Here is a 21747-nt window from a genome sequence, read left to right on the forward strand (position 1 = left end):
TAATTCTGAAGTGAACAAATCCTTTGACACTCATTGAAGAGCGTATCGAATGTGATGTGTCGACTCACCGTCCTTCCACAGCTCTGAAACGAACTTGTCCGTGGACTGATTGAGAAGCGTGGCCACGTTGTCGTTCAGCGGGTCCATGTTCTTCATCAGCCACTCGTCCGCCTTGTAATCCACCTGAGAAACACAACCACAGACGGTTAATGCTCCCGGTCGCGCCTGAAACCACACACGGGTTGAGCCGGGGAGCGCGCCAGCACCTTTCCAGCGTAGTGGATGATGCAGAAATCAGCCTCGTCCTTCAGTTTCTTGGGTTTGTGGAATTTGGGATGCGTCCCCTGTTCCTGCAGGACCTTCTCCACGAAGCTCTTGTCCGTGGCTTTGGGGAACCAGCACTCCTCGTCCAGCAGAGCCAGGATTCCTGGAGGACTCGTCTGGAAAACACGCGACACGCGTTACAACCACAGAGAGAAGCAGCACAAGATCATGAGGACGGCATTCTGGATTTAGTGTTATTAAAACGATGGCTTTCCAAGTTCTCGATTCCCAATCTTAAGCGTGAAAACAGGTCACATGATCGTTCTAGGAGACACACAATTGGTTATCAAATTCAAAAAGATCAATAAATACTGTAATCAAAGATAAAAATAAAAACAATTGCGATCAATCGCATACAAAATAAAATTTGTTTACACGTCATATATGTGTGTGTGTGTACTGTGTATAATTATTTTGTATATATAAATACACCCATATGCATGTAAGAAATATTTGCATGTATATACTGTATATATATTTATACATAATTTATATTATAAATAACACATTTTTCTTAAATAAAATGTATATGTGTGTACATACATGTATATATTTTGGATGCGATTGATCATTGACCATTGACCAGATTCCCAAGTTCTAGATTTTCAATGTTAAACATATGGTCATTCCAGGAGTCGTGTGATTGGTGGATTCGATTCCCAATTATAAAACATGGAAATAGATCACATGATCATTCTAGGGGTTGCACGATTGGTGGAGAGCCACTCACGGGTATCTAGATTCCCAAGTTTCCCAATCTTAAACATGGAAACCGCCCCCCATTAGATGTCATGTGACAGTTCTAGGAGCCGTGTGAATGGTGGATTCGATTCCCAATCATAAAACATGGAAATAGAGCACATGATCATTCTAGGGGTTGCACGATTGGTGGAGAGCCACTTCCAGGTATCTAGATTCCCAAGTTTCTCAATCTTAAACATGGAAACGACTCAATTAAAAGTCAGGTGACTATTCTAGGAGCCGTTTGATTGGTGGAGAGCCACTAACAGGTATCTAGATTCCCAAGTTTCCTAATCTTAAACATGGAAACCGCCCTATTAGATGTCATGTGACAGTTCTAGGAGTCGTGTGATTGGTGGATTCGATTCCCACTCATAAATCATGGAAATAGATCACATGATCATTCTAGGGGTTGCACGATTGCTGGAGAGCCACTAACAGGTATCTAGATTCCCAAGTTTCCCAATCTTAAACATGGAAACGACTCAATTAGATGGCATGTAACGGTTCTAGGAGCCGTGTGATTGGTGGAGACTCACGGGTTTCTCGATGAGGTCGATGCAGGGCTGCAGGTCGAGGCCGAAGTCGATGAAGCTCCACTCGATGCCCTCGCGCTGGTACTCCTCCTGCTCCAGGATGAACATGGTGTGGTTGAAGAGCTGCTGGAGCTTCTCGTTGGTGTAGTTAATGCACATCTGCTCAAACGAGTTCAGCTGCAGAGACCAACACAAACACAGTCACTACCGCTCAGAACCTTGGGTAATACATTTCACTGTGAGGATTCTGCCGTACGTCGAAGATCTCGAAGCCGGCGATGTCCAGGATGCCGATGAAGGAGGCGCCCTGACGCTTGGTCTTATCCAGGGCTTTGTTGATGCGCATCACCAGCCAGCGGAACATCCTCTCGTACGTGGCTTTGGCCAGAGCCTCCACCGCGAACTCGGCCTGCTCCTGCGTCTGGGCCTTCTGCACGTAATCACGGCCCACTTTGATCCGGGGCGAGAGGATGGCACGTGTGAAATCGGTCACGTTCATGCCCATCAGATGACACACTTTCTGCGCGGCTGGAGATGTGAAGAGAGACGATTAGAGATATTTAATCCGATGACACTCGGTTACTGGTTTACAGAGCTGTTGTTTTTAACAAAAACTACAACTATTCATTTATTTTGTGTAAAATATAAAAACAAACATTAATTTAAAATTTTAAATCAAGACCAAAAGTAAAATACTAAAAATACAACAACAAAAAACTAATTCAAAATATGAATAAACACTTAACATTTTTAATAGTTTATTTTTATATAATTTATTACAAAGACCAAAAATAAAAAACATGTGAATAGGTAGTGCTAAAGCAGACGGAGGTGTGTGTGACGTTCACCTGTATCATCAGGCATGGAGGCCTGGTCCGAGTGGCGCTCCTTCTTGAAGGACATGTTCCCGAGCTGCAGCACAGACGACATGACCTTCAGCAGACCTGCAGGGGGCGACACACACACACAATTACACTCCCTCAAACACACTGCAGGACACTATACACTTGGGTTGGGATTCGCTTGAATTTGATTGATTCCGATTCTTATCGATTCCTAATTTCGATTCCGAAGGTAAAAAAAAAAAAGTTAATATCATTCACATTTAATCTTATTGCAAAATATTTAATGAGTAGCTGAATATCATGAACAAAAATCAACAGGCTAAAGAACACTTACACAAGGCCTGTGGTTTAAAAATAGGCTACAATAGAAACAACTCTCTACACTAGAGGTCGACCGATTCATCGGTTTTGCCGATATATCGTTGCCGATAGTTGATTGGTAGAACTATCGTTATCGGCAAAAAAATCCACACCGATATTTTTCCGGGTTGCGTCCGTTGCTGAAGCGGCAGAGAAGTGTGCGCAGTCGTTACACAGTTTGAGCGCGCAGAGTAGAGACTGCTGGCATTATACAGAGCGAGAGCGCCCTCTAGAGGACAAATAACAATCTATCACTGGCTGAGTTATCTATGTTAACACGTGAGGCAGCGCGCAGCACGGAGATTACAAGCTGCACGGAGAGCGCTGACACTTCAGATGCGCATTTAAAACACAGACAGCGAAACGGTAAGAATACAGAACACTAAAGTACATATTGCCATATCATTATAAAGTAATTCATTTGTTGACTAGATGCTGCATTAGCAGAGAAAGAACAGAAGTATGTTTGCCGTCGAGTCTGAGAGGAATAACATTAGTAACGGCTACCTCAAGCGATTAAAGCAATGTGACAAAAACACGGAAACCTGACCCAAATGTTTTATGTCGCAATTGTTACCATCTATTTCCATTAGTTTATATGCAGCTGGTCACTTTTATGCATTCATTAGTCGGCGAAGTTGCATATTTAAAGCTAGTGACGTGATTGCTTTCTCAACATTGATGTTCATGCAGCCGACAGAAACAAACAAATCAGAGACGCAATCGATTTCAGTACTTTTTTATCACTACAATATATATTGTTATTTTGATTAGATAATCATCAAGTGTTCTAAAATCTAAGCAAATAAAGTGAGAGACTGTAGCCTACATGTAATATAGGTCTACGTTTATGTCATTTTAATGCTCTGGGCTTTGCAGATATTTAAATATGGCCATCTTCTTTAAGCATGAATCATGGTAACACTTTACAATAAGATTACAATAAGATTCGGTCGAAGTCCAAAGTAGTCGATTGTCGAGTTCACGCGCATAGGTTTAGTTACTATGATCACGCACGTGAACTCGACAATCGACTACTTTGGACTTCCACCGAAAACAGGAACTAAATACAGGTCTGTGCGCTGGCTGATATAACATCATTTTTATTCATATCTTTCACATCTACTGCAGTCAGATTCACTCGTGTTCACTCTGAAGGAATCACTCAACATGGCTGGGCACTTGTATGACACATCAAGGATGTTAAGAGGATAAAAGCAGGTTTAAAATAAGACCCCATTCAAGTCAATAGGGTGCAAATTTTAAAAAGAGGATAACACCGTGTGGGCAACACCGATTTTTGTCGTTGTTCTCTGTATTGACAGCACTCCAAATTTACAAAAAATTGAGCTTAATGTTAAAATTGACCGGAGTTCTCCTTTAATAAATGTTGTAGAAGTGTCATTCATTGTTAATTTCAACATTTACTTTATCTGAAAATTTTATTTGATCTGTTATTACCTTAGTTATTAATGTACTATGAACTAACATGAATGATCAAGGTACAATTGTATTGCTCAAATATTATTACATGCAGTAAAAACATATATTGCATAATGCATATAGTTCATGAAAGATAGCCAATACATCCTTGTTAACAAATGGGACTTCCAAAGTGTTACTTATATGACATTTACATTGGCTATGTTTCTAGGTTATAGCTAAAAATATAAAAAAACACACACACACATTTGACCTGTAATATTTAAATTATTTTCTTTAGAGTTCGTTCTGTACAACTTACTTCTCATTTTAATATATTGATATTTATATATTTATTTCATTTAGCACATTTCAGTTCAGCACTGTTTTACTTGGAGTGTTATGTTTGTTTTTAATCCCAGTATCCATTAAAATAATATCGGTTATCGGCATACACGGTGAAACCTAAACATCGGTATCGGTAAAATCCACTATCGGTCGACCTCTACTCTACACACACACTCACCGATCTGCTCCTCCTCCGCGATGCTCATGATCCTCATGGCCTCCATGGTCTCCAGGTACATGTCTCGGTCCTGCTGTCCCGGGATCGTCACGTTCCCGTTGGACAGGAACCGGTACTTGTTGTAGCCCTCGACACACAGTTCAGCTGATGGACAGAGGAACAGAAGCCGAGAGTGAGTCTCGTGCTGGAAGAGCGGAGATCAGACGAGCAGACACACACTCACCGCGCAGTTTGTCTCCGGCGCCGGTCAGCATGTAGTAGAACATGTGGAAGGCTCGCTCTTCTTTGGCTTGACGGATCGCGCGGGACTTTTCCAACAGGTCTGACGCTCAGAGTCAAGGACACACCAATGTTCGAATGAATGTTCGCCGTGTGCGACAATGCTAACAGCCAATCAGAAAGCGGCTCAGCTCTGGCCTCATTAGTTATTCATGCTCTACATACATTCACAGAAACTATCGTTAGCCATTTTTAATTTCAGGTCATTAAAAGCAAGTCGTGCTAATGTTATCAACCTCATAAATATGCAAATAAGCCATCGTTACTTTCACCATGAGTTCATTTCCAGCGTAAAGAAGCTATTTTTTTCACGTTTAGTACATTCCTAACAAGTTTAACATGTTGCTAGCATGATTTAACACATTGCTAGCAAGATTTAACATGTTGCTATTAGCATGCTTCTAACAAGATAGCATGTTGCTAGCATGAATTAGTGCATTGCTAGCATGCTGTATCATATTGGTAGCATGTTTTAACATGTTGCTAACATGATTTAGTACATTGCTAACATGTTGTATCATATAGCTAACATGATTTAACATGTTGCTAGCATATTTAACACATTGCTAGCATGTTTTAACGTGTTGCTAACATGATTTAACTTATATGTTAGAATGATGATTGAGCGCATTGCTAACATGCTTCTAGTATGATTCAACACGTTGCTAGCATGATTTAATACATTGCCATGCAAATAAGCCATCGTTACTTTCACCATGAGTTAATTTCCAGCGTAAAGAAGCTCATTCTTCAAGTTTAAAGCATCATCATATTAACGAGCACATAAAGATACAGGTTTCAATGTTGGCGCCAACGATGTAGCCGTTAACGTCAAAGTTGATTCTGATGAACTTGCCCTGAAACACAGAAGAGACGGAAGATAAATCACACATATTTTACTTGTTTCCAGTTTAATAATTCAAACATCACAATGTCAATTAATAAACACTAATAGGCAAATGCTTTTTTTTAATCTATTAAAAAAAATGCAATTTAAAAATATACATTAAAAATCATTTACTTATGAATTTACCATTTTAAAACCGCAAGTAGATGAGTAACGTTTGATGAAAAACTTTGATGTTGGCTTGACAAAACCTTGTCTGAAAGTTTAAAAATAACTTTGAAAAACTGGACGTTTCAGATTTTACTCCGTGGATAAAATGTTAACACGTTCTAGCACAATGCTAACATGTTTTAACTAACTTGTCAGCATTTTTACACACTATTAAAATGTTTTAACAAATTCAATTAGCTTGTTGCTAGCATGTTTCTAACCAGATTTAACATGTTGCTAACATGATTAAGTACATTGCTAGCATGCTGTATCATATCATATTTAACATGTTGTTAACATGGTTCTAGTAAGATTTAACACATTGCTAGCACAATTTAAGACATTGATTTAACATCGTTGTTAGAATGATGATTAAGCACATTGCTAGCATAATTTAGCACGTTGCTAACATAATTCTAGTCAAATTTAACCCATTGCTAGCATGATTCTAGTAAGATTTAACATGTTACACACATATTTTACACCGTGCTAGCAACATTTGTATTGATTTATCATTGATTTAACATATTTTAGCATATTGCTAACATGATTTAACATATTGATAACATGTTGCTAACATGATGTAGCATATTGATAGTATGTTTTAACATATTGCTAACATGATTTAACATATTTGTTAGAATGATGATTGAGCACATTGCTAACATGCTTCTAGTATGATTTAACACGTTTCTAGCATAATTTAGCACATTGCTAACATGATTCTGGTAAGATTTAACACATTGATAACATGATTCTAGTAAGCTTTTACAAGTTACGCACATATTTTACACAGTGCTAGCAAAATTTTGATTGATTTACCATTGATTGACATTAATTTAGCATATTTATAACATGTTTTAGCATACTGCTAACATGATTTAACATATTGATAACATGTTGCTAACATGATTAAGCATATTGATAGTATGTTTTAACATGTTGCTAACATGATTTAACATTTGTTAGAATGATGATTAAGCACATTGCTAACACGTTGCTAGCATGATTTAACACTTTGCTAGCATGATTCTAGTAAGATTTAACACTTTGCTAGCATGACTTACCACGTTGCTCACATATTTTACACAGTGCTAGCATGATTTATCACATTGCTAACATGACTCTAGTAAACTTGCTAGCATGTTTCTGAACGTTGCCAGATAATTAGCATATTTAGAGAGTATTAATTTATTCATGTAGACAGTTATGTATGTTTGAGTTGTTGAATCAACAGCTGTAATGTGTAGGTGCGGAGCGGGTCTTACGAATCGAGAGGAGTTGTCGTTCTTGACGGTCTTGGCGTTGCCGAAGGCTTCGAGGATGGGATTGGCCTGCAGCAGCTGCTTCTCCAGCTCGCCCTGCGCTCAAACACACCCATCATCAGACATGTGACTTCAACACAACCAATCACTGTGAAGAAGAGCTCCTCAGCGCAACATCGCAAGCTGTTCGCACACAAACCAGCTGAAACAAACACACAGATGAAGCGCGGTCTGATCCCCAATCCCAAACAGCACCGGAGTGAGCGGCCCGTCACCTCTGAACACACACACGATCCCCTCACACACTCATTCACTTTCAACACACAACTCTTACCTGGATTAGTATTAAAATATTAATAAAAACTGTAATACATTTTGCTGTGACCAAACACAAAAAAAGCTACTAAAACTTCCACCAAAATTAAAGTGAAACCTGAAATTTCTTTTAAATAAAAACAAATTCAGAATATGAATAATAATAGCATATTTGGTTGTAACAAAAATAAAATAACTAACAGCCAAAATCAAAATTACGTTCTAGAAACGTTCTTAGATGAATTTATCAATTAAAAGTGTTAATTGTCCATTTGAGGCAAGTCTACGTTTCTAGGTGGATGGATTTCCAGTGGGCGGAGCCTAAAAATGTAGTCCTAATTAACATGGACTAAACTCCGCCCACAACAGTGACATGACTAGAAGAACCTGCACCTAGGGGGCGGAGCCTAATCCTTTGTCCTCTGATATAACAATCACATTTACATGGACTAAACTCCGCCCACACCAATGACACCACTAGAGGACCCTCCTCCTAGGGGGCGGAGCCTAATCCATTATCTCTGACGTAACCATCCAATTTACATGGACTAAACTCCGCCCACATCAATCTCCACAGTTTATAATATATCTTCCATTGCACAAATGTTTAACTAGTACTGTGTGTTGAAGTTAAACTAACCAGGAGAATAGACTTGTTGCACTCATGTAAGCATGTGAGATCTCCCTGTAAAGCGCTTCACATGCTCTTGTAAAGCAAGTCTCGTTAAACCCACAAAAACATTCCAGCAGCATGAGGTTTGTGTTTCCCAACATCGCTGACGTCATGAGTCCCGCCGCAGGAGGGATTCGCTGATTCCTCACACACACACACACACACACACACCTCAAACCCAGATCCCACGAGCGCAGAAACACACACACAGACGCAGCGCGGGATTCAGACGGACGACACTGAGATATTATTTGCACTTTAATCAAGTGCTTTCACCACTAAGTTCTCAAAGTGATCTGGTTTTCTTTCCGCCAGACACTATTGTGATGAGATAGACTGGTTCTCAGGGTCGTGCGTCTGTGTTTCGGCTTCATTGGTTCACCCAGCAGCAGCGAGATTAGGGATACGGGATGGGAGATGGGAATGAGACGGAGATGGAGAGATGATGAGACTCACATGTGACAGGATGGAGATGTTCTGTTGGTACAAAGAGAAAAACACTCAAACCTTCAAACTTACACACACACCGGCTCTCTGTCCAGATCCACTCCAGGATGACTGATGAGAAACATCAGAATCCCAGGAAAACACACTCAATACATCATTTGTTTTTCCCAAAACACTCTGGATTGATTCCTTCTCCATGAACAGGGAACAAATGAGGACAAGCGTATTGGCAAACCTGCGCTAGTCGAGCTCAACACTTCAACACGGTTAATAAAGTCTCCACAGATGTAAACTGGCTGCGAACTACAGAGACTTTGCATATGCAGAAATATGGCCTAACAGGCTTGCAAAAATACCATAATTTAATTTTTAAAAATCTAATGTATCTTACAATATGCAAAAAAAGTATGTTAAAACAAATACAAATAAATACATTAAATTATAAAATCTATAAATAAATGTATTATTTAATTTATGTATATTTAATGTACATTATAAAATGTGAAAAAAATAGTGTTAATAGTGTTTTTTTAATCTGAAACGATATGCATAAATATGGCCCAACAGGCTCGCATAAAAAAATGAAATAATAAAATCCAAATAAATATAAAAATAAATTAATTTTTAAATAAATAAATACAATTATATACACACAATGTATTTAAAAAAACTTTTTTGTTTTGCTAAAATTTGTTACGCTAAAAATAAATAAATAAATATAAGGTTGTAACTCTGACTGAAACCATATGCAGAAATATGGGCCAAAAGGCAAAAAAAATAATAAAAAAATATATATATTTTATTTTAACTAGCTTCATTTTAATTGTAATAGTTTAATTTCCTGAAGGTTAAGCGCCTCCTTTCACTTCTTTTTTTACAGATGTCCAGCGGTGTTTGGTTCAGTTGAAGCGAACGCCTCTGACTGCCATTAGGATGAGGAAGTGACGTCACGAGGATGAGGAAGTGACGTCATCACTGATTAAACTGGACTGGGCGGTTCGGGACCTACAGCTGCTCTAATGGAGGATGATGATGCTTGTGATCTGCTTCAAACTCCCTGCCATCATCAAAACCAGCCGGATCTGATCTGATCTGATGATGTGAACCCAGATGAAAGATCAGGGTGGAGAACGCATGAACACTGGAGGAGGAAACTCCACCTTTACTCGACTTCTGCCTGAACAGACGCGCTTCGGGCGTCAGGAACTAACCTGGTCTTTCTTGGTCTTGTGAGACGAGGCCACGTGAGCCAGATACTGGATGACCTTCTTGGTGTTTTCTGTCTTTCCGGCTCCAGATTCACCCCTGAACACACAGACAAACACACACGAGTGAGACATCAAGCACAGCTTTCATGGATAAATCATAATCATAGAAGACATGCAAGATCATGTGACTCACGTGCAGAGGATCGACTGGTCCTCACGGTCTGTTGGAGGAGAAGAACGAATCATTTACACAAAGCACTTCATTTCTCTCATTTTATGTATTTTGAGTGAAACAGATTATTTGACAGGAAAATTATATTTTTTGTATTTTATGTATACTTGAATTGTTTACTTTTTTCACAATTTTATTAATAGTTTCAATTTTATTTTACTTTGTTTCATTGATTTTATTTATGTTTGTTTTTTTTTTTTTATGCAGAATCAGTTTTAGGTATTTTGAGTGTGGATATGTGGCAGGAAGTAATACTTTGTTATATATTCATATATGATTTCATTATAAAAACGTTATAATATATATATAATAATATAATATATAATTATAATTTTTATATACAAATATATATTACATATACAATATTTTAGTTTTTAAAAACTATGTTTTATAAGTATTTTAAGTGATGTTATTTGGCAGGAAATAATAATTTAGTATATTTTTTTTGTATACGCATATTCATATTTTTAAATAATTTTATTGATTTAAATCTTGTTGTTTTTATTAGAAAAGCAGTATAATTGTATGTATTTTGATTATTTGGCCAGAAATAATAATTTTAAGAGGTTTTATCGATCACAAGTTCAGTATGGTGTACCACAAGGCTCAGTACTAGGACCGCTGCGGTTCACCCTGTACATGCTACCCTTAGGAGACATCATTAGGACGCATCATGGGATTTCTTCAGAAGAAGAACATGAACTGATGATGACACATGATAAGCGGATAAACTGAACAAGCTCAAGTCTGGCTGTAATGTTGTTCTTGTGAGTGTTTGTCAGTCATTGGTCATGTTGGTCAGTTGTCAAGCTATAAATTGCTCCGGATGGAAACACGCCTCTATCGGCTCTGAACAAACCCTTCTGAGCTCCTGCAGTAGGAAGTCCTCACACCACAAAACAGGAAGTCAATATCTGGCTTCCTGTGACTGGAGAAGGAGCCGCCTTTCCAGAAAACGAACAAAGATAAACTAACACTAGCTTTTACTAAACGACAAAAAACACATTCTTGGAGATTAAACGGCATATTCTGAAGATTAATAACCGGTGAAACAACAGTTTCAGGGATTCATTTGATTCCACTTTATTTGTAACAAACTTACTTTTGAATCAATAAACGCAACTATTAATAACATAATATGTTGATATAATATAATATAAAATAATATAGCACAGGAGTTTTTCTCGCTCGTTTTTTTTAAAATGTCATCTACAAATAGCGTGGTTACATTTTATGTTACTATTTATATTTCAGGGAATAAATCTGAATTAATTATGTAATTATTTTTTACTAGCATTCAAAGGTTTGGGGTCAGTAAGTTTATTTAAAGAAATTAAAGCTTTTATTCAGCAATTATGCATTAAATTGATCAAAAATGGCAATAAAAACATTTAAAATGTTACAAAAGATTCTATTAAATGCCGTTCTTTTGAACTTTCTATTTATCAAAGAATCCTGAAAAAATGCCACATCACGGTTTCCACAAAAACATGAACTGTTTTCAACATTAATAATAATCAGAAATGTTTCTTGATCATCAAATCATCATATTAGAGTGATTTCTGAAGGGTCATGTGACACTGAAGACCGGAGTAATGATGCTGAAAATTCAGCTTTGATCACAGGAATAAATTACATTTGAACAAATATTCACATGGAGAACAGCTGTTTTAAATAGTAATAATAGTTCACAGTTTGTACTGTTAGTTTGATCAGATAAATGCAGCATTGTTCCACTTTAAACATGAGCTGTGAGCAGTAATGAAACGCATGTCTTGTAAAGCGCCTGCAGAGCTCAGTAATGAGTGTGGGTCACAGGCTCACTGCAGGGGGGATGAGGAGCAGTAAATCCTGACGGGGGGGAACACAGCAGGACAAACACTGCATTATTGAGCAACAGGCAGAATCACATCAACAGTTTCAGGCTCTTTATTCTCATCTGGACTTTCTGAACAAACACAATGTAGAATTGCAATTCATATTTGGATGATTTAATTGGATGATTAATGCTACTTAATGAATCTGCACACCAGACAAACGTAAAGAAACTGTTGTTTTCCAACGTTTCTTCCGGATCTAGAATTGCAATTCAAATTTGGAGAGTTTTTAATACTACTTTTAACTCAATGTTTATTTTTATGAGTAAAATTGAATCCGCACAACAGACAAAAAGAACGTTTTTTTCTTCTATTGGATCTTTAAGCCTTATTTTTGTGGGAATTTTGATTTCTGCGTTAATGGTAAATATTTTTTGAATCAACAAACAATTATTTGCCTCGTATGATATACGGGACAAAACTTTTTCTTACGTATTTTGTAAATATAAATTTTTTCATAGAATTTGAACTGATGCAAGAAAACAGGATGTAGAAGTGAAATTCAAATTGAGCATTAACTAAGTAAAGTGATTTATAAAGTAAGTATAAATGAAATTAAAGTAAATTAAGTAAAATACTGAAATTCATATAACTGTTGCAGTGTACTTTTAAATACATTTTATTCAAATATGTCTTAATTTTTTTGTTATTTATTTGTATTACTCTTAGAATCCAGACACCATCCCAATTTAAAGATATTTAAAGTTTTTTTTTGTAATATTTATTCAAAAAGCCAAAAATATATAATATATCAATTTTGTTGTCTTGTGTGTTTATAAATATTCATTTTTGAAAAGGCATCTTTAAATCACGGACTTTCATAAACATTTTTATGTTGTATTTCAGCATTCAAATCTGTTTGTTGTTCCGACAGCAGAGAAAACATATCAAATCAGCTGATAAAATCTATTTACATTTCAGGCAATAATATAATTAGTCTACATTAATGATGTAAACATGCATGTTTAGTCTGCGCTGGACTAATGAAATCACTTTGTTGTGTGACTTGAATTTATTTGAATGACAGGAAAAGGAACTGACTGAAGTTCGAGTCAGAATCTACATCCTGTAGGACGTGTGCTTGTGTGTGTGTTTCTGTGTGTGTGTGTGTGTGTGTTACCCTGCATCATGCTCCTGTAGGCCGTGTCAGTGATGGCGTAGATGTGCGGCGGCATCTCGTGGCGTTTCTTGCCCTTGTACATGTCCACGATCTCCTCGGAGTAGATGGGCAGGTTCTTGTACGGGTTGATGACCACACAGAACAGACCAGAGTACGTCTGCGGCACACAACAGAGGCGTTCAGTCAGCGTGAGAGCACACACACACACAACATCCACACTGGCCTTCAAACGACTCAAAAAATACAGCAAAAACTGAGAAAAACATAAACAGTAATATCACACAGCTGCTTTATTTGAGTCCCAAGCCGTCAGATGAATCTACGTTTACAGTGTTTTCTGAAGTGAAATGAACGCGTGTCCACATCAGGTCTGGGCTTCACAGTCGGCCCAGTCGGTATGAAACTAATCTGGCCACATTTGCATAAGCAAACCACACCTGATGAGCAGGATCGCACAAATCATCAGGATATATATTATTAAATATCAGTTCTGTAATCATCACTAAACACATTTCACCAAAACATTTAAGAAAATGCAAGTCCACAAAGACCGTCTGCTAATAAATGTTGCATTTCTTTATTGCAAAATAATATAATATATGTATATTCCTCACTGCAGAACGAGCAAGTTTTCATTTGTTTTCGTCATTAAACCACAAGAACAAAAATATCAGCAAAAAGGTGAAGTGAGAACTTTCCATTGCTGATGTTAGTTCTCCTCATGTGTGTTAATCTAGTTAGCATAATCAGATTGAGCTTTTCCCAAGACAAAACCTTTTTATTTTCTGTAAATGCAACTAAATGTATGTGGTTGTCGTGCTAGTGCTCACATTTATGACTCAAGTCGGCTTCAGAACCGAATAACAGACCTGTTGATTATATGACCGTCTAGTAGAGACTCTGTTCTCAAAGTTTGTTTTCTCTCCTTCTCAATCATTTTTTACTCAAACCTGCTCTCCCCTCCCGCACGCATCATTTCCTGTCCCTCGGGAGCACATTGTTCCTAAAGCTTCCTGTTTGGAAAAACGGCACTGAACAGTATCGGCGATCGAGTCAGCGAGACCCCGTTATCTACACTCAAGGCTGTTGAATATCTTAATATTTCTCAAAAACAAACCTCTGACCCACAAAAACACTGAACGAGCTCCTGGAAAACCAATTTACCTGTGGAATTGTGGGAAATTCAATTGCAGGACCTAGTTCTCGTATTAACTCTATGAAGCCGGCTGGTTTTCTAGGTTATCCAGACATCATTTTATAAAAAAAATAATAAAAAAATGTAATATCAAATATGATCATCAGGCTTTTGAGGAAGGTTTATTTGTTATTCTCAATCATCATTATATTGCATTTTAGGTTTTAAAACTACAGAGCTTTGATCATAAAACGAAGCATTTAAATATCATCTTATAAAGATATTATTGGCAGATGACTGATATTTATATGCATTTTATGCAAGTATCTGCTATACTGTTATAAAGATCTCATTAATACACAAGCAGAATTTCATACTTTTTTCCATATAAATATCAGTATCTGCACAAAATGGCTTTTTTTTCCCTCAGTTTGGGTCTCTGAATAAAACTGAGCTGTTTTTTCCTCCCTATTCTCACTATATCATCCTTATATGAGCCATAAAACCCTGGTGTATCAAATATGACACTCAACAAAAACAAAAATATAAATATAAATACTATTTCTTTACAGAACCCCCAGCTAACAAAAAAATATATTCCAAGAACGGTTCCTAATATTCCCATTACGTTACAAAAACAATATTTCTGAATGATCTCAGAATGTTCAAAACGTCCAGTATTGTAAATGTTTTTAAAAAGTTCTTACTTCGTTTCGCGAACATTCCATTTTACAAATTAAGGGAATGTTACTTTTGAACGTTCTCTGAACATTCTAAATCTACAGTAGTCAACATTTGAAGTGGATCAAAACCTTTCATCAAAGTTAAACATGAATTTTGAAAAATACCCGTTCTTGTCTCAGGACACCTTTGATTCACTTTGATTAAATTTTAGTAACAGTTTCAGAGAATACTCTTCATAAACGATGTACGAGTAATGTTTTTCTGTGCTAACATTGAGAAGATTCCTAAAGACCCGATCACTTCCTGTGTGTGTGCAGACTCACGTATATGAGTCCGGAGTAGTATCTCTCCTTGAGGTTGTGCAGCACGGACGCCTCGTTCAGGCAGGTGAGCTCCGCCATGTCCTCCACCTTACTGAACTTGGGCGGGTTCATCTTCTGGATGTCATCCTTGTTGACCCGCACCTTCTTCCCCGAGTCTGCGAGCTCCACCACCACCTCGTCCCCGTGCTCCTCCTTCACGGAGCCCGGCTCGAACCCCAGCCGCTCCGACGGCACCCACACCAGCTTCTTGGTGGCCCAGTCGGCCTGAGCCAGAGGGTTGCTGACCGGGTTACGGTCCACGTACAGGAACTTGTCTGCGTCCGACATGGTTTCTGGAGGAGAGAGAGAGGAGAGAGAGAGAGGGGGGTGTTACGGGGCAGAGAAACAACCTTTAACACACACACATTACAGAAGTATGTAGTGTGTGAGAGCTTTTGTGATGAAAGAGAGAGTGTGTGAGAGAAAAAGAGAGTGTGTGTGAGTGTGCGTGTGTGTGAGAGAGAGTGTGCGTGTGTGTGAGAGAGTGTGTGCGTGTGTGTGAGAGAGAGAGCGTGTGTGTGAGAGAGAGTGTGCGTGTGTGTGAGAGAGAGAGAGAATGTGTGAGAGTGAGTGAGAGAGCGTGTGTGTGAGATTGCGTGTGTGTGAGAGTGCGTAAGTGCGAGTGAGTGTGTGTGTGTGTGTGTGTGAGAGTGTGCACTTTAATAATAAGCATGTTTAATAATGTACACAGTGTTTATTTCAAATCCTGACCAGCAGAATAAACAAGAAACAGAAAAAATAGACAATTACATCATCCGCCTTAAGAACTTTTCCAGTTTATTTTCTCAGCAAATTGTTTGTTCATCCTATTCTAAATACAAAAATGTGTTTTAATGGATCAGATTAAACAACAAAAAGATTTTTTATGTAACTATGGTTGTGCCATTGCATATCAATAATTTTAACCCACCAGATTTCCCATTTTCTGAAGAGAATGCAAGGCTTGTTTACAATGCTAGGTTGTCGCTGTGCCGTTGCTAGTGTGTTCTGCATGGTTTTTCATGTTTCTATGTGGTTGCTAGGGGGTTGGGGTGGTTGCTAGGGTCATCACATTCACAAAAGTGGAGAGAAAATCTCTGATATCAGCGTTTAACATCTTAAATAAACAGCAGCTGAAGAGACTCTTGTTAGCTAATGCTAGCGGATGAGAAACAGATCTACAACGGAGCAGTTCCCTGCACGTCTTACACACTCGCTCAGGAATGCTGGGTCTGTAGAGTTCGTCCAAACACAGGTTAGGTCAGCAGCAGCTCGTAAAACACAGCAAACGTCTCGCTCCTGGCGGACGCATGAACTGACTCCGCCGTCTGTAATTACAGCCAAGCGTCTCGAACACACACACTCCCGCTGATATAGTACGTGGGATGTTTTGTTTAAAATGTGGTTCAGCCAAACATATTGTTGATTACACTATTCAGAGGCGTGTTTGGACAACGGCGTGCTTGTTTAAACGCCGTGTCAAAGAGCAGCGGTTCTCCGGCGGGTCACAAGCCTGTACAGATCAAAGAAGGCAGGGAAGAACAAAGCTAAACGCTAGTAAAACGACACAGCTAACCTTCTAACTGTGCTGAGTTAGTCACGATAGAACAATAAAAAAATGAATTCGTGAAAAACATTTACATTTACTCATTTCCAAATTTCCATCGATTCCATATCCAAAGCGACTTACAAACAAGAGATTTGACAAAGCGATTCAAGGAGGCAACGCCATTAAAAATGGTAAAATTAGACATTTCAAACATTGTTTAGAAGAGTACATGGAGGGAAATTAGACATATTGAGGATTCAGGAAGGAAAAGATGTGATTTTAGGTGTTTTAGAGGCTTGGGAAGATCAAGCCACCGCTGAGGAACAGCAAAAGTAAAAATGACTTTGCAGGTTTTACTTGAAATCCTATATAATATCATATAATATTATAATGCAGTCTGATTAAACCCACAAACAGGAAGACATTTGACTATCTTTGTGTACTTCATAATAGTGGGGATTTTTAATATTATTTTTTAATAAATTTAAATAGCATAATTATTGCGATTAGATTGAATAACCACCATCAGAAGCTTAATCAACAGGCCTAGTTTCTGGAGGGGGCATACATATACAGTATTGTAATGTTTGTTTGTTTTTTTCCTCGCATATTTTAGTAATCATCATTCGAAAGCTTAAAACACTCCAAATTCATCCTGTGAAAACTGTTTTGAAATTGGTGTTATCATAGAAACTGTACCTTAAACCTTTAAGACGGACTAAGTAAGTTCCTTTAAATATTTTCATCAAATTTGAAACAACTTGGTTAGACAGCCTATGGTTTTAGTTTATAGTGATTTTAGAATCCAAATTATTTAGAAAAATATGTATTTTATATAAAATATAATTATAAACATTTGCTTTACAGTAAACCTTATCTTCTTTAACATCTGTACACTGATTTTTTTTTTAAATTGTGTTTTCCCCCAAAAAAATTAGTCTGTTTTTCAAAGCTTCCATGAAGTATAATGTTTAAGTTCAGGTCTATGTTTAAAAAGCGGTGTGACAATTAACAGGTTAAACCATCAAAATGAACTTTATCACAATAAATGACAGCGCCCAGTGGTTTGGATCTTGCGGTGTTTACAAAAACTCTTGGCGCGAAGGAACTGGTAAGGCAGGTGAACTCACGCAGGTGTGGGGTTAGAGCAGTCGCCCAAGGACACAAACAAATCACTGAGTTCAACTGAACTACAACACGGCAAGCCCAAACAGGCACAAGATGGCCGACAGCGGTTCCCACGAGCCACTGGATCTCACAGCGTTTGAGCGACAGCAGAGGGTGGGACACAACAGGTCTGACCAGATAACACAACCCGAAACCACAATGTGTGTGCGGCTTCAATGGACAGTCCAGAAAACACCTTCCCTTTGACACATTCTTAAAACACACTTTTTTGTTAGCTGGGTTTATAGTGGAGCCGAGGGGAACAAGTAATTATGAGCAAAAGTGGCGGGAACAAGAACGAAACTTGAAAATTAAGGGTGTAACAATATATCGTGTCACAATAGGCCTATAGCCCAATACAAAAATGCATCAATATATATCGTGTCACAATAGGCCTATAGCCCAATACAAAAATGCAGCAATATATATTGTGGATAGTGACAATATGTATTGTGGATAGTTCACCCAAAATATAAATTACTGTGTGAGAAAAAAGTTTTCAGAGTTTTAGTGTCAGTACTACATTAAACTACTTTATATAATGTTGAATATAATGTATAATAATGCAATGGGGGAATATTTGTGGGTCCTGATAATGCCAAATGTCTGATGTCAGCAGTAAAAAGTGGCCTACATTATTATAAATATATTGTCAGTGAAAGAGTGCAAACATATTCGTCTAAAATAATTCTGTTTTCAGCTTCAGAATCATGAATATTGTTATTCTGGTGTCTCTATTATCCTGTGCGTTGGGTTTCCAGCACCAAGTCCAAGACTATACATTCACACACACAATGTAACACCAAATTTAGCATTTAAATCAACAGGACATTTTTTGTTAATCATTTACCATATGTCTTGGAGTATCGCAATAATATCGTATCAGAATCGTGATATGTATCGAATCGTGACATGAAAGTATCGTTACACCCCTAATAAAAATAATCATAATTTCCAAACAAGCTTTCAAAACACACTGCCATTTGGTGAACCAAACACATTTCTAGCTAATGAAATCTTTTCCAGCTGAACAGATTCAGGACAATTTAGCTTTAGCAATTTCTAGATGTTCCAAACCTTGGGAATCACAAATGTCCCATATTATTATTTTCAGGTTTAAAACTGAGCAGCAAAAAGGTTGCTCTGATAGCGGGACTCGTGGCGTTCCCCCGCGCCCGGGAACTGGTTTGGGTGGTTAGTGATTCAGATCTGCACACTCCATTGAGTCTGTCAGGTCGGTGAGTTATTTTAGTGTGTGACGCTCTTCCACGCCCTGAGCGAGACACAGATTCCCACATGGGACGACTTTGGCTGATCCAGATTTCAAATAGATGATTCGATGTATTTGTAATGGCAGACACTTGCCAACGCCTGATCAGTTAATAATGTATTGTTGTTTTCTTGTTTTCCAACATTCATTGATTCATTCATGCCATAATAGCAGCACAGCCTATTTTAATTGCAAACCCGCACTTTTTTTTATAGTTTGGCTAGTCCTGCGACTTAGGGTGCTTTCACACCTGCCTTGTTTAGTTCGGTTGAATCGCACTAGAGTTCGTTTTCCGAATTGGTGCGGTTCGTTTGGGCAGGTGAGAATGCAGCAATCGCACTCGGGTGCGCACCAAAAGCGGACCAAACAAGCGTACCGAGACCTCCTAGGAGAGGTGGTCTCGGTACGCTTTCAAACGAACTCTGGAGCGGTTCGTTTGTGGTGAGAACATGATCCGACCTCGAAGAGACCCAACTGCCAAATAACTGCGCATTTTTGGACTAAACTAGCTGCCGTAGTCAGCCGCGCTGTGCATTATGTCAATGTTTAGCAACATTAATGCACGCGTTGCCTCCTCCTGAAGTGACTCGCTGCGTGCATTGCATAAAACATTATTTTCAAGCCGCATTCTCGCTTCATTCTCAAATGTTATTGTTTGCCTAAAGTGGTGTAGACAAACTAATATAATAAACTATGACGAGGGATACAATCAGCCCACAAAGTAATTTCTCCATAGTAAAAAGCGGTGTGTTGTCTGCCGGATTTTCCTCCTCTTTGTTTACTTCCGTCAGTTCTGTTGGAATTTTCCCGCACGTTAATTCTGACAATAAAAGTGCAGTTATGAAAATACGTTCAAGACCCATCTGGCCAACGAGTGATGTGGATGTTGTCACGTGACTGCATTTTGGTTCGTTTCATAAACTGATTCGGACCAGAGCAATCAGTGTGGTGTGAAAAGGAACCAAAACGCCTGAAAAATGCTACAAAGTATATTTTTTCTCCCTTGGTCCGGACCAAATGAACCAAACTACAGATGTGAAAGCACCCTTATAGCCAGGTGCGACTTATATATCAAAATTAATTCTGACTGAGATGAACCAAGAGTCGGCGGAGTTGTTTAAGCGACACTGAGGATGAAGAATTCAGTGTTGTGGAATGAGATTGCGGGAGCTTGGTGAACTTGTTTACCGGTAACTTGTTGGACTGGCTGGCTAATGTTGTGTTAATTTAGCCTATTCAGCCTCCAGGGTATGTTCTTTATGCTATTGTGTAGCTGAATAACTTTTAATGTGTTACGTTAACATACCGGACACCTATTCAGCCTGTTGTTCTGTGTGCTATTGTGTAGTTGAATAACTTGCGTTTAAATAATTTAAAGGGATAGTTCACCCAAAAATGAATATTAGTAACCAATTAATTGAGGGCCCCTTGACTTCCATACCATAGAATATACTATAAAGTCAATGGGGTTCATTACATGTTTGGTTTACCGACATTCTTCAATATCATCTTGTGTTCAGCAGAAGAAAGAAGTTCATACAGGTTTATTACAACACGAGGGTGAGTAGCCTAAATGATGACATATAAGACATTTATCCTTATTTAGAACCTTTAATGGCAGAAAGTGTTCTTTCAAATTGAGTCAAGAACCCCAGGATTCTACATGGAGCTCATCTGAACCTTTCTGCAATATCCATAACAACGGCTGTAGATTTGGGGAAACGGTCTGTAGATCTGACTTTTTTTATACCCCTGACTGAAAATTTTAGGAGCACAAGCAGAACATTTAGGGGCACACCGTATTTTCGCTGCTCGGCAACGTTGTGGTCGCGCCAGCGCGACCTACATAAATATTTGGTCGCACCGGCAGGAGAAATGGTTCCAAAATGCGACCAATTGGTCCCAGTCTGAAGCCCGGCATTTGCTCTCAAAATAGCCAAATACTGGTTAATTAATGGGAGGTTAATACTGCATTACTGGTTAATCATTGGTTCCAACGGCACTCGCATTGGTAGAGTTTGTGTGTGTGTGTGAGTGTGTGTCAAACCCATGAGAAAACACATCTGCAACAGTCCATTAGCACCCAAACGACAGACAGAGAGTGAGGCGACCGCTGGGATGTTCTCATGACCCCAAATACATCAACAAAACCTCAAACACACCGACCTCCACAGCTGCTCGCCAGCTCGGAGACTAAAGAGAGTTCTGACAGAGAGAGTTCTGAAAGAGAGAGTTCAGAGAGAGAGTTCAGGTTCTGAAAGAGAGGAAAGAGTTCTGAAAGAGAGAGAGTAAAGAGTGAGAGTTCTGAAAGAGTGAGAGTAAAGAGTGAGAGTTCTGGTTCTGAAAGAGAGAGAGAGTTCTGAAAGAGAGAGAG

General features: G+C 38.4%; 2 protein-coding genes across 3 annotated transcripts in view; one reads left to right on the plus strand and one right to left on the minus strand.

Annotated features, from left to right (window-relative positions):
• LOC307000842 (CCN family member 1) overlaps positions 1 to 21747 on the plus strand; it is a 249198-nt gene that overhangs the window by 52870 nt on the left and 174581 nt on the right. The gene's annotated exons all lie outside the window — the stretch shown is intronic.
• The window catches only part of myh9b (myosin, heavy chain 9b, non-muscle), a 60393-nt gene that overhangs the window by 26901 nt on the left and 11745 nt on the right, over positions 1 to 21747 (minus strand). Inside the window, exons 2-15 of one of the 2 annotated variants that reach the window (XM_079632464.1) lie at positions 15370 to 15701; positions 13228 to 13384; positions 10192 to 10219; positions 10002 to 10095; positions 8800 to 8820; positions 7359 to 7451; positions 5827 to 5890; positions 4978 to 5076; positions 4755 to 4898; positions 2450 to 2545; positions 1858 to 2129; positions 1605 to 1778; positions 267 to 440; positions 69 to 183 (exon numbers count right to left, since the gene is read on the minus strand). In XM_079632464.1, coding sequence (XP_079488590.1) covers positions 69 to 183; positions 267 to 440; positions 1605 to 1778; positions 1858 to 2129; positions 2450 to 2545; positions 4755 to 4898; positions 4978 to 5076; positions 5827 to 5890; positions 7359 to 7451; positions 8800 to 8820; positions 10002 to 10095; positions 10192 to 10219; positions 13228 to 13384; positions 15370 to 15696 — 1858 coding nt within the window. In that variant the 5' untranslated portion in view covers positions 15697 to 15701. The remainder of the gene's footprint in view (positions 1 to 68; positions 184 to 266; positions 441 to 1604; positions 1779 to 1857; positions 2130 to 2449; positions 2546 to 4754; positions 4899 to 4977; positions 5077 to 5826; positions 5891 to 7358; positions 7452 to 8799; positions 8821 to 10001; positions 10096 to 10191; positions 10220 to 13227; positions 13385 to 15369; positions 15702 to 21747) is intronic. The other variant, XM_079632465.1, reaches the window with a different exon arrangement.

Source organism: Phoxinus phoxinus (assembly GCF_949152265.1).
Source record: "Phoxinus phoxinus genome assembly, chromosome: 1".
In the NCBI taxonomy this organism is placed as follows: domain Eukaryota; kingdom Metazoa; phylum Chordata; class Actinopteri; order Cypriniformes; family Leuciscidae; genus Phoxinus; species Phoxinus phoxinus.